This window comes from Oncorhynchus nerka, linkage group LG4 (assembly GCF_034236695.1).
Source record: "Oncorhynchus nerka isolate Pitt River linkage group LG4, Oner_Uvic_2.0, whole genome shotgun sequence".
Taxonomy (NCBI): Eukaryota; Metazoa; Chordata; class Actinopteri; order Salmoniformes; family Salmonidae; genus Oncorhynchus; species Oncorhynchus nerka.
The window spans coordinates 12163229-12176934 of NC_088399.1; the positions used below are offsets into that span (position 1 = coordinate 12163229).

General features: G+C 40.9%; 1 protein-coding gene across 2 annotated transcripts; it reads right to left on the bottom strand.

The window, feature by feature from the left end:
- Window positions 1-1848: 1848 nt before the first annotated feature.
- Window positions 1849-13687, bottom strand: LOC115118195 (interleukin-31 receptor subunit alpha-like). 2 transcript variants are annotated; one of them, XM_029646767.2, is made up of 15 exons: window positions 13225-13687; window positions 12603-12887; window positions 12372-12486; window positions 11931-12103; window positions 9720-9847; window positions 9411-9573; window positions 8520-8602; window positions 6254-6461; window positions 5689-5853; window positions 4910-5008; window positions 4615-4758; window positions 4383-4523; window positions 3924-4008; window positions 3658-3739; window positions 1849-2708 (listed from the first exon to the last, which is right to left on the bottom strand). In XM_029646767.2, the coding sequence occupies exons 1-15, from the start codon at window positions 13307-13309 to the stop codon at window positions 2157-2159; spliced, it is 2508 nt and encodes an 835-aa protein (XP_029502627.1). In that variant the 5' UTR covers window positions 13310-13687; the 3' UTR covers window positions 1849-2156. The 2 variants fall into 2 exon arrangements, with proteins under 2 accessions (XP_029502627.1, XP_064873299.1); XM_065017227.1 differs by lacking the exon at window positions 12603-12887 and having other exon boundaries at window positions 13225-13686.
- Between the last annotated feature and the right edge of the window lie 19 nt (window positions 13688-13706).

A 13706-nucleotide genomic window follows, 5' to 3' on the forward strand; every position in this document is an offset into this window, starting at 1 on the left:
ATGGAAAACGCTGTCTCAGGCGGACCTCCAGAATCTCTCAGAAGTGTTTTAATTGGGTTGAAATGTGGTGACAGACACACACCTTTTAACCCCCTAATGGTCCTGTGAGACCCCTCTTTCAAAGCCTCTTATCTCTTCTAGCCATGGTAGTCAAAATAATGGGAAACTGGACATTTTTATTTCATGACCCTAAGTGTGATGGGATGTTAATTGATTAATTCCAGAACCGCACCTGTGTGGAAGCACCTGCTTTGTATCCCTCGTTTACTGAAGTGTTTCCTTTATTTTGGCAGTTACCTGCATCTTTAGAGGTCTTTTTTTCCAACAAGAACTTCATTAATAGAATAAAACCAAATATATTAAGTCAGAAATTCTGATTTTGTTACGCTCCGTCACATAAGAACATTTTGTTTTGCCACAAAATGTCATCAGGCAGACCATAGACTTGGAGTGACTCCATGAATTATCTTTTTTTTTGTAAAGAACAGTATAGCGTCAAAACAAGGGTGAGCTTCATGTCTCTAATCACTGGCTACGTCCCAAAATGCACCCTAATCCTTATATAATGCACTACTTCTGACTAGAGCCCTGTACACAGAGGACAAAATATTAGGAACACCTGTTCTTTCCATGACATAGACTGATGAGGTGAAAGCTATGATCCCTTATTGATGTTACCTGTTAAACCCACTTCAATCAGTGTAAATGAAGGGGAGGAGACAGGTTAAAGAAGGATTTTTAAGCCATGGGACAATAGAGACATGGATTGTGTATGTGTTCCATTCAGAGGGTGAATGGGCAAGACAAAAGAGTTAAGTGCTTTTGAACAGGGTATGGTAGTAGGTGCCAGGCACACTGGTTTGTCTCAGGAACTGCAACGGTTCTGGGTTTTTCACACTCAACATGTGTATCAAGAATGGTCCACCACCCAAAGGACATCCAGCCAACTTGACAACTGTGGGAAGCACTGGAGTCAACATGGGCCAGCATCCCTGTGGAACTGAGGCTGTTCTGAGGGCAAAAGGGGGTGCAACTCAATATTAGAAAGGTGTTCCTAATGTTTTGTACACTCAGTGTATACTGAAAAGTGCATGTATAATTGATATGAAAAACAAATTAAATGCCTCCCTCTTCTGTCTGCATCATTTTACAAAGTGAAGAATGCTTTACATTCAGTGAGACATTCAACATTAATAGAACAGAATATATTACTCCGTCAGAGACTAAACATATGATTTTGCTTGGCTCCCATTCCTAACATTATTTTAAAAAATAAGTTATTATTCAATCAAATGTCATCGGGCAGATCATAGACTTGGAGTGATTTTGTTTTTTCTTTCCCATGACCCAGTGAATGATATTATTTTAAAGAGCAGTACAGGGTCAAATCAAGGATGGGCTTCAATGTCTCTCTAGTCACTGCGTGTGTCCCAAATTGCACCCTAATAATTATATAGAGCACTACTTCTGACCTGAGACCTACGAGCCCTAGTCAAAAGTAATGTATTTTATATGGAATAGAGTGTCATTTGGGACGCAAACATTTACATTCTACTTTTGAGTCATTTAACAGACGCTCTTATCCAGAACAACTTACAGGAGCAATTAGGGTTAAGTGCCTTGCTCAAGGGCACATCCACAGATTTTACCTAGTCGGCTCTGGGATTTGAATCAGTACACTTTTGGTTACTTGCCCAACTTCTTAACCGCTAGGCTACCACCCAGCCAGTAACTCGGAGACATTCACCCTGTTACTGAAGTATTTCCATCTTGGCACACTTGCTTTCTGTTTTTAGGAAGTGGTGCTGCAACACCCCTCGCCCCAAACAAAACGGCATACTGGTAATGGACGGGAAGGGGAAGCGCTTATATTGTACCAACAGCAGTCCTTCTCAACGACAAGAAACTAAAACATTTGATGAGATATAGTCTACCACATACAACAGTATAGATTGATATTCAAAGAACTGATATCTATCCACCTTTACAATCTACAAATACACATACTGTACAAATTGTCACTCAAGTATAATTACAAAATGGATATTTCAAAGTACCACTAACACAAAAACACAATAGCCTATATGAGACATTAAAACTGAATGAATAAAATGTTCTAGGAAAGACTGAGAAGTCCACTGGATTCAGGAGTGTGTTCATGTCCATTTACTTTCCCTCACCCTGTGTTCAAACATGTCCAGAGTGACGTACGCAGTGAGAGGAGCTATGCTGCTATGCTGCTGTGTGTCCAACAGGCTCCTACTCTCCTCTGTGGTGCCCGACGTCGCCTCGCCTCCCCCCAGCCCCAACCTCACAGGGCATTCCCCTGGCGTCTGCAGCCTGTAGGGGTTGACGGGACAGCTCTCGGAGGCCTGGAGGTCTGATGGCTCTGATGATGAGTCCTCAGAGGTAGTTGACTCCAGCAGGTTGGTTTCTCCGTCTTGTTGAGCCAGTAAAGGGAGGAGGGTTGGGGCCAGGCCCAGGTTACTGCTCTCCTCTCTGGGTTGGCTGTCACAGAAGGTCCTGCTACCGAAGCCAGAGCTCCATCTCTCTGTCTGGTCACAGACTGTCTCTTTGCCCATGTCCTGTATGTCCCTGTCTTCTGTAGAGATTGACCCCATGATGTCGTCCGTTATGGTGTTCACCTCACAGGGGTAGATCATCTCACAGAAGGTCTCGAGTTCAGACGGGTTGTTAAAGGGTTGGATCTGTGGGGTGACAAGGACATATTTCCAAAAAGGAATGGTGAAGACAGTAGGGACGATGGAAAATGGAGCCTATTGAGCCAACATGAAGACCAACATTTTATTTATTTCACCAGGTATGTTGACTGAAAACATGGGGACTAGTTACAGGGGAGAGAGGAAGGGGGTTGAATGAGCCAATTGGAACATGAACAGTTTAATCCATAAGTAATAGTCATAAAGTGAAAGATTTGTGTTGAAATGTAACTAATGAAATGTATATCAAATCCCTTTTCTTCAGACGAGTGAAATGGAAGGACATGTTCAATACAGTATCCATTGTCTATACTATAGGACAGGGCTAAATGGAATGTGTTTTGTGTTTGGGGTTTTAGGCTGTGTTTCTGAAGGATATGTTCAATACAGTATCCATTGTCTATACTATAGGACAGGGCTAAATGGAATGTGTTTTGTGTTTGGGGTTTTAGGCTGTGTTTCTGAAGGACATGTTCAATACAGTATCCATTGTCTATACTATAGGACAGGGATAAATGGAATGTGTTTTGTGTTTGGGGTTTTAGGCTGTGTTTCTGAAGGACATGTTCAATACAGTATCCATTGTCTATACTATAGGACAGGGCTAAATGGAATGTGTTTTGTGTTTGGGGTTTTAGGCTGTGTTTCTGAAGGACATGTTCAATACAGTATCCATTGTCTATACTATAGGACAGGGCTAAATGGAATGTGTTTTGTGTTTGGGGTTTTAGGCTGTGTTTCTGAAGGACATGTTCAATACAGTATCCATTGTCTATACTATAGGACAGGGATAAATGGAATGTGTTTTGTGTTTGGGGTTTTAGGCTGTGTTTCTGTATAGCACTTTGTGACATCGGCTGATGTAAAAAGGGCTTTATAAATACATTTGATTGATTGATACAATATAAAAATATTATCATGTCATTATCATGTTTACCTTATGACAATCCTGTGAAGACCAGAATTCCAGGGAGCTGAGACCGGGGTTGGGCACTATCTTCCCCTTAAATCGTTTCCACCTAGGGATCAGTTAACCAATGTTACATAGAACATCCAATCATCTGACTTGTCTGACATAATTGACTTGAAGTGAGTGATGGGCAGTGCACTAAATAGGGAGCTATTTGGAACACAACCATTTACATATACAGGGAAGAACATCTGCAGCTTTAAAAAGGTTCTGAGATCTACGGCAGAACATACTGAATGGCGCAGAAGAGTCCAGTGACTAGGACGATGATGACGCCAAAACCACCGAAGACACAGGACATTATGATGAAGGTCCTGCCTGATGGGACAGACACAGAGACGTTATGATGAAGGAACACAACAGCAAATACTGTTTTTGGACAATTGAGCAGTAGTGTATGCATGGGGCAAAATACTTAGTTAGAATATGTCAGAAAACCACAGAATTAAAACCACTGGTACAAATGAGTGCACGCAAGATGGCCGCAGGTCCAGCCTGCACGGAAGATCGACTTGAATGTCCGTTCTAGTAACTGTAATTCTATGGTTAGAACATTTGCTACTATAACCCTGTGCTTCAAAGTGGATACATGGAATGAATATGTAGCACCATAAAGAGACTTTTAAAGTGTCAATCTGTGTTACCATGAGATACTATCAGATGGTGGGTGAAGCCTACAGACATGACCTTACCGTATCTGCTCGTTGTGAAGTGAATGACGCTGCTATTGGTTGCCCCAGTAACAGCTCTGGCCATAACATGGACACTGTATCTGGTGTCTGGTTGGAGAGGCTCCAAAGTCACTCCCTGTTTCCAGCTATTTACTGTCACATCTGAGAGGGGAGGAAAAACAACAGGAAATGACACTCGGTACAGTCGACATGCCGTTATAACAAAGTTGAAACAATGTTTCAGGAGACTTACTCAGCTCTGGTTGTTTTTCAGTCTTGTAGAAAACAGTGTAGTTGACGACATCACCGCTACATTGGCTCTGAGGCACAGCAGTCCAGTTGACCTGAGCACTTTTGTCTTGAACGTGTACATCGACCGAGGAGATATTCCCTGGAGCTGAGTCGATCAAGAAAATATGATTTAGTAATCCATTTATTTGGGACAGATACAATTAAAACATTTAAATCCTTTGAATAAATAAGAATATGAAGATACATAGCCATTACCCCAAAGGACCAATAGAAAGAGAGGAACAGGTGAACGGTACCTCTTTGTACTGAGCAGATCTGAATGACCTTTTCGAGTCCTGTCTTGTCATCGTAGAGTGGAGTTACTGTGATGTTGTATAGTTTAAAAGGCTGCAGGCCTATGAGAGGGAGCGAGAAAATGAAAACATCCCAAAGTAGATTCCTTCAATTATTTACTGGGATAACAGGGGGAGTGGTGTTCATTTAATCTGGGATGTATACACACAATATTACCAGTTGATTTAATAATGTTTACATACTGTTTTACCCACTTTATATGTGTATAATGTATTCTAGTCATGGCTCATCATATAAAAACAGAAATATTGATAGGTGTAATACCTAATTGTAGCTAGAATTACAAGCATTTCGCTGGAACTGCGATAACATCTGCAATTCTGTGTACTCGACCAATAAAGATTGACTAGATTTTTGATCCATCTAAAAGCATTCTGTTTTTCTTTCACCACATCAACGACAAGCTCAATGGATCTTCCTCTAATGCACATTCTATGAGTCTATTCAAACCCATAGAGAAACCACAGCAAAACAATTAAAATAATTCCTAATGACCACAGTAGAAAATGAAACTCAAACCTTGAGTCATGTCAAGCACTCCAATGTCAATGTAAAGTTACATAAAGTAACATAATCAGGATCCAACTATACATCCACCCATCAACCCACCCATCCATCGACCCACCCATCCATCGACCCACCCGTCCATCGACCCACCCGTCCATCGACCCACCCGTCCATCGACCCACCCGTCCATCCATTCTTTAGAATCCCAGCTCACCAGTCAATGTGATGTGAGTGTCTTGGCTCTGTAGCCAGGTGTATGTATCTCCATCGGTGGTCCAGTCTATGATGTAGCCATGGACATGGTAGAGAGGAGGAACCCAGCTGACCTGGATGTCACCGTCATGGGCAGAGGCCTGGGCGCCCCTAACCTGGGGGTGACCTGACACACATAAACTCATATGAATGTGACACTGTAGTACACAGAGGCTTAAAACCACTTCTAAATAACACTGTAAATAACAAACGAGGACAGGTACTTTTTCTACAGGAAAACTTTGCCTTTCTTCAACTGTCCATAAGTATTTTAATGAAAGTAGAAGAAGTTTAGTAGTTTAAAATTGTTAGAGGCTTTTGTTGAAACATTGAGTTTAGTGTAGCAGTAGTGTCTGTATTATAAAGACTAGTGAGATAGTGTGATATACCTATCTATCTGGTAGTATAAATGGATCATGATAGATATGACTCATATCTGCTAGCTAATAGCTTTGCAATGAGTCACATGATATTAAACAGGATAACTGGCAAATCATATTGAATATGTGTCAAATATAGCAACTAACTTTGTCCCACGGCCGGTACATAGATTGACTGTTCAGAAAACGTGGTGTCGCCGCGATAGGCAGCGAGAGTGACTCTGTATGCCCGCTGGTCCACAGTGATGGAAGCCTTATCCACAACGGTGTCCAAATGTCTGTCAGGCATGTGCTTTTCATCAGCCATGTACGTCAGCCTGTATCCATCGATGGCCTTGCATGCAGGGGAGATGCTCTGTACAAAGTAGAAAAGAGGAAGTTAGAAAATACGTCACACCCAGTCAGAATCATCCCCATTTAGAAAAAAAATGAATATTTTTAGTAAGGTTTGAGATTTACTCATATTTCTTAGTAGGGTTACAAAGTGTGTGTGTGTGGGGGGGGGGGGGGGTATTACTGGTACCTTTTGAAGTTAATCAGTAAGCTACTAGGCTTTTGGTAAAGTTAAAGTATTTGATGGAATTTATCACATGTAGATAATAGGCAGAATCTACCGCAGACCCACAGCTGATTAGTGAATGTGCTGGAGGCAAAACTTGAGAAACAGGAAAAAGTCTCTGCACACTTCCTGTCAGATGCAAATGTATTTAATTGTAGCTGAGCTTCCAGTCAAGTTGACCTTCATCAGGTTGACTGAAAGCTCAGCTTTAAAATACATTTGCATCTGATTGCATCTTTTTCCTGTTTCTCAAGGAATTTATCACACAATATCTAGTGGCCTTTTTGGGTACTTCAGATTATCACAGCTGTCTGTAATGACCTCTGGCACTTTGGTGAATACCATTGGTGTTTAATTTTTACATTTCCCTTACATTTAACCAGGCAAGTCAGTTAAGAACAAATTCCGGCCAAACCCGGACGACACTTGGCCAATTATGATTCAGCCTAGATTCGAACCAGGGACTGTAGTGACACCTCTTGCACTGAGATGCCTTAGACCACTGCACCACTTGGGAGCCCAAATATGAGGGTTTCAACATAAGATATCCTTTGTTTATACTATTTACACTGTTTATTGTAAATATGAATTTGTTCTTAATTAAACTTACCTAGTTAAATAAAGGTTAAATAAATAAAATACAAAAGTAGTATGTCTTTGTTGTAAATGTTTTGGTGTCAAACTGGTGACAATTATGTAAAAAGTCCATTTGGAAGAGTTGCAGAGTTAATTGAAAATAATGCTAATGTTGATGAGATGCGTTTTTCATTAATTAGGCTATTTCCTCTAGAACCATATGGTCTATCCACTAGAAATCAATGCACAAGATATAAAAAATGTATACTATAGATGAATACATAATTTAAAGTATAAATTACCAAAGGTACCATACCTAGATTACCACAGATGATCTGTTAATTACCAAAATTACAATAACAAAAAATCGTAAACTTTTTGTAAATTGGCGGTAGTTTTGCAACCCTAGTTTTGAGGAAGGAAACTTTTGGTAGAGTTATACATCTTTGAAAGGCTTTAGACCAAGGGTCTCCAACTGTGGTGCTGGGGAGATACTGGGTGAGGAGGTTGTAGTTTCAACCCACCACTAACACACCTGCTTCAAGGTTTCAAGGATATATTTATTTGTAGAATCAGATGTGTTGGTGGTGGGCTGGAACAACAGCCCGGGTACACTGTAGCTACCCAGGACCAGAGCTGGAGACCCTTGGTAGTGACTAACCAATACTGAACCAGAACAATGCCTATTTAAGCAATAAGGTCAGAGGGGCTGTGGTATATCATTAATATAACACGGCTAAGGACTGTTCTTAAGCACGATGCAACGCGGAGTGCCTGGATACAGCCCTTAGTCGTGCTATATTGGCCGTATACCACAAACCCCAAAAGATGCCTTATTGCTATGAAACTGTTTACCAACGTAATTAGAACATCCGTGGTATACAATCTATTATAAACTGGGTGGTTCGAGCCCTGAATGCTGATTGGCTGAGAACCGTGGTATATCAGACCGTATACCACAGATATGACAAAACATTTATTTTTACTGCTCTAATTATGTTGGTAACCAGTTTATAATAGCAATAAGGCACCACTGGAGTTTATGATATAGAGCCAATATACCACGACTAAGGGCTGTGTCCTAGCACTCCGCCTTGTGTCGTGCCTGTGAAGAGCACTTAGCCGTGGAATATTGGCCATATACCACACCCTCTCGTGCCTTATTGCTTAAATATACCACAGCTGTCAGCCGATCAGCATTTAGGGCTCGAACCACCCAGTTTATAATGTTGATTATGTAAAGTGCCATACATAAGCTTCCTTCCATAGGCTCCCTACCTTCCACATCAGGTGCACTGTTCTAGTCCCAGTGTTGTCTGGTGCATCCATTTTCCTCCACAGGTCCAACTGCACTGTGCTCACTGTTGACATAGAAATAATAGAGTTTAGACAGAGTTTAGCCTAGTTATAATAAACACGTAATTTTGTGATGTACTGTCGGAGAATGTGTAGTAACATTCAATACTAAGACTGAAACTGAAACGTAGCATTCGATATTAAGACAAACTGAAAGCATACTGTGGCTGACTGGTGTGTTCCAGAAAACAGTGATGGGTGATTAGTTTCTCACCACAATCCATTTCACAAACCCTACGCCACCAACTAGACTCAGACCACAGCACTTTTTAAAATACTTTCAAAATGCATCCTTCCTATTATTTCTCATCGAATGAGACAACTGGGTTGGTGAAATTGTTTCAGCCACATTGCTTATCTCTATCAAACCATGCCAGATTATAATGTGAGGAAGCTTACAGCAATTTTTTTTTTTTTTTACATGATAACGTTTGATAAGGGTGCATGACAAACACAAAGACCATATGTGCTATTCAATCAAGGTCTAACAACTCATTCTTCAAGCACAGCAAAATATGTGCATTCAAATTCATGTCAACAACAACCTCAAAATGTTAACAGTGAAAAACAAAACAGACGGCAGAGACATCAAAGCCTCTCAGAGTTGGAGAGCTGATCCTAGATCACATTTAGCCTTTTAGAGCATAATTAATAAGATTACATGGACAAGGGGGAGCTGATCCTAGATCAGTACTCTGAGACATATACCTATCATCTCAAACATGCCTTCTGAAAGGGTAGATAAAAAATTCAAAACTTCTCCTGAAAACTTGAATAGCGATTGTGATTTACTGGGGCTTTATGTTTTCTTACCGTTGAGAGAGGACAGTACTGTCACCTGGCTGCTCCATTCACTCCAGGGGGCCTTGTCTAAAGCACAGCGGACAGACACTGTATGGTTGGTGCATGACTCCACTTCAACAGAAGTGACAGAGGCTGTCTTGGCCACTGTGTTCATAGATGTATCCATTACATGCTGGACATTTACACAGGGAGAAGAAACAAAGACATGAGAGGCAAAAACAGTCATGTTAACTTCCAACTAGCCCGGGAAAATAGCACATTGCACTAAGCAACAAACAAATCACAGACAACGTAACATTGAATAAATGAGCAGTGTACCTTGGCATATTTGACTTGACAGTGTATGACCTGGTAAAGAAAGCCTGTGCCTCCTGGTCTTTCCCATTCAACCCTTAGATGAGCAGGGAGAGGAACCACCCGCACATTCTTTGGAGGGTCAATTTTCACTTGAAAAACAGGGTGAGTAATGTCAGGTTAGGCGAGTAATGTCAGGTTGGGTGAGTAATGTCAGGTTGGGTGAGTAATGTCAGGCATGTCAGGTTGGGTGAGTAATGTCAGGTTGGGTGAGTAATGTCAGGTTGGGTGAGTAATGTCAGGTTAGGTCAGTAATGTCAGGTCGGGTGAGTAATGTCAGGTCGGGTGAGTAATGTCAGGTCGGGTGAGTCATGTCAGGTCGGGTGAGTCATGTCAGGTCGGGTGAGTCATGTCAGGTCGGGTGAGTCATGTCAGGTTGGGTGAGTCATGTCAGGTTAGGTGAGTAATGTCAGGTTGGATGATTAAAGTCAGACCTCAATTACACAAACAATACAATAGATAAACAATAAATACTGGTGTAAGGATATTGAGCTTTACGATGGACAACAATCCAATTGTCCACTGGTATGACTGGTCATTTAATTTGCTTTGAATGGTGTATACACACACAACTAACTTACAGTGCCAGTCAAACGTTTGGACACACCCAGTCATTCCATATTTGTACTATTTTCTACATTGTAGAACAATAGTGAAGACATCAAAACTATGAAATAACACATATGGAATCATGTAGTAACCAAAAAAAGTATCCAACAAATCAAAATAGATTTTAGATTCTTCAAAGTAGCCACCCTTTGCCTTGATGACAGCTTTGCACACTCTTGGCATTCTCTCAACCAGCTTCATGAGGTAGTCACCTTAAATGCATTTCAATGAACAGGTGTGCCTTTTAAAAGTTAAGTTGTGGAATTTCTTTCCTTCTTAACGCGTTGAAGCCAAGATATACAGAAAATAGCCCTATTTGGTAATAGACCAAGTCCATATTATGATAACAACCGCTCAAATAAGCAAAGAGAAACAACAATCCATCATTACTTTAAGACATGAAGGTCAGTCAATCTGGAAAGTTTCAAGAACTTTGAAAGTTTCTGCAAGTGCAGTCATAAAAACCGTCAAGCGATATGATGAAACTGGCTCTCATGAGGACCGCCACAGGAAAGGAAAACCCAGGGTTACCTCTGCTACAGAGGATATGTTCATTGGAGTTACCAGCCTCAGAAATTGCAGCCAAAAATAAATGCTTCACAGAGTTCAAGTAATAGACACATATCAACATCATCTGTTCAGAGGCGACAGCGTGAATCAGGCCTTCATGGTCGAATTGCTGCAAAGAAACCACTACTAAAGGACACCATGAATCAGGCCTTCATGGTCGAATTGCTGCAAAGAAACCACTACTAAAGGACACCAATAAGAAGAAGAGACTTATTGGGCCAAGAAACACAAGCAATCGACATTAGAGCGGTGGAAATCTGTCCTTTGGGCTGATGAGTCCAACTTTGAGATTTTTGGTCCAAACCTCCGTTTGTTTGTGAGATGCAGAGTAGGTGAACGGGTGATCTACGTATGTGTGGTTCCCACCATGAAGCATGGAAGAGGAGGTATGATGGTGCTTTGCTGGTGACAGAGTCTGTGATTTATTTAGAATTCAAGGCACACTTAACCAGCATGGCTACTACAGCATTCTGCAGCAATACGCCATCCCATCTGGTTTGCGCTTAGTGGGACTATCTCCAGGCTGTGTAAGGGCTATTTGACCAAGAAGGAGAGTGATGAGTGCTGCATCAGATGACCTGGCCTCCACAACCCATTGGTATGATGAGTTGGACCGCAGATTGAAGGAAAAGCAGCAACTGCTCAGCATTTGTGGGAACTCCTTCAAGACTGTTGGAAAAGCATTCCAGGTGAAGCTGGTTAAGAGAATGCTAAGAGTATGCAAAGCTGTTATCAAGGCAAAGGGTGGCTTCTTTGAATAATTTAAAATATATTTTGATTTATTTAACACTTTTTGGTTTACTACATGATTCCATGTGTTATTTCATAGTTTATTTATTCACTATTATTCTGCAATGTAGTTTAAATAGTTTCTGCAATAGTTAAAAAAATAAGAAAAACCCTTGAATAAGTAGGTGTGTCCAAACTTTAGACTGGTACTGTATATAAAACATGCTCTGCTCCAGAGAGTCAAAGCTGTGCATTCTGACTACATACCTGTATCCCAAGGATCCAATTCCAGTGTGTCCGAGATTGTCTCCCAAACTGTGCTTTCAGCTCGCACAGTGATGTAATGTAGCTTTGAAAGCATCGGCAGGCTCTTATTAAAAGTGCATGACATGCTTCCAGAACTACAATGATCACTCTTCCATGCATCTGTGCTATTTTTCCTACACAAAAAGAGACAAAACAGAAACGTTGGTTACGTCCCAAAAGGAAGACATATGGTTACATACCCTGACGAAGACAGCTTGTCTGTCGATACGTTGGTTATTAAATTATTGCATCTCAGCTACAGGGCTCTCGTTTTTTACGTCCCAAATGGCACCTTAACCCCTACATAGCGCACTCCTTTTGTGCATTATTCCATATGACAAGGGAATCTTGCAGTCTACGTTGCTATACAAAGAGGAAGCTAGGTTTCGAGTCAGAACTCACCATTTCCTATAAACGGTATATGTTATTTTCGATGTGGGTTTGATCTTGTGCTCCCAGCGACATGTAAAATCTTGTTGTGAGATATACGTGACACACGATATGTTTCTGGGTTTCCCTGTTGAAAAAATTAAAGGACATGATTTATTCTCTCGTAAAATTCATTCCCCAGATGCCATGATAACGTTAACGTATTGAAAGTAACGCACACCAACAATGTAAGTAGGTACGTACAGTATGTTTGTATGATGGTACCACCCAAGACTTGCTGAGTTAAATGGCTGTGACATTGTACTATTGCTTTTGGAAGGGATAGGTTGTAGATGGTCACCGCAGCAAAGGAGGTGTTGGTTTCATAGAGGCTTTCATCTATGCTCTTGTTGTTGATCGTCCAATAGATTTTGCCGTGGCTGTCTGAGATTGTCTTGTTGCATGTGTTCTTGAATTTAATTTTAATATTGGAGCCAAATTCAATGTATGGGTCTTTTGGGATAACTTCACATCTATGTCCATATTGTCCTGTTGATAACAAAATGTGAAACTTTGTAATAAACAAACCATGGCAAAGAACTTGAGAGATGACAGTGCGGAGAAAAAGCCTGCACTAAGACCAACATTCAGCACAGAAAAGTACATAGAGAATGAGCGATGACCGCCAACTCCCCAACTTCTAACCACTCAATATGCATTTCAAACAGTGGTAATTTCGCTTCTATTCTGGTAAACAGCTGAGGGATGGGGCTGGAGATCTGTGATATTGATATTTTCAATAATCAATGGGTATATCAACGAAAAAAAAAATGGAAGTTCCAATCAGATTGTCTCTTTAATACATTACTATCACATAGGAACTCACCTTCAGAAATTGCTGGGAGCATAAGGAAGATTGACAGGACTAGCGGAGTTGCCATCCTTCTCAGACCCTTGGCAGATAATGGCATGTCATGTCTTTCAAGTAATAAAATTCCCTCTCCAGTAAGTGGCGAAACAATATCACTATAGCTAAAGTAAGTCGTATTTATAAGCAACGGGTTTAATAGCACAAACGGTTATTAATGCCGCACCTACAACTAGGAAACATCATGACGTCTCATCTAGCAAAAGGTCAGTTGGTTGACTTCAAACCGATTTATTTTCCATTCAGAGTGCGTTTTCTGAGTTCAGTTGTTTAAAATCACCGAAGTCAGATTTCCGAGTGGCCAAATTGTTTTAAACCGCGGCTACTGGTTAAGTTTGAAACGTTAAATTCGGTACTCCATTATAAACATTTATCATACTCAAATGTCCTGTGGGAAGTTAGGGGTTGTGAATTTAAGGCACGACGACCAAGAACAGGGT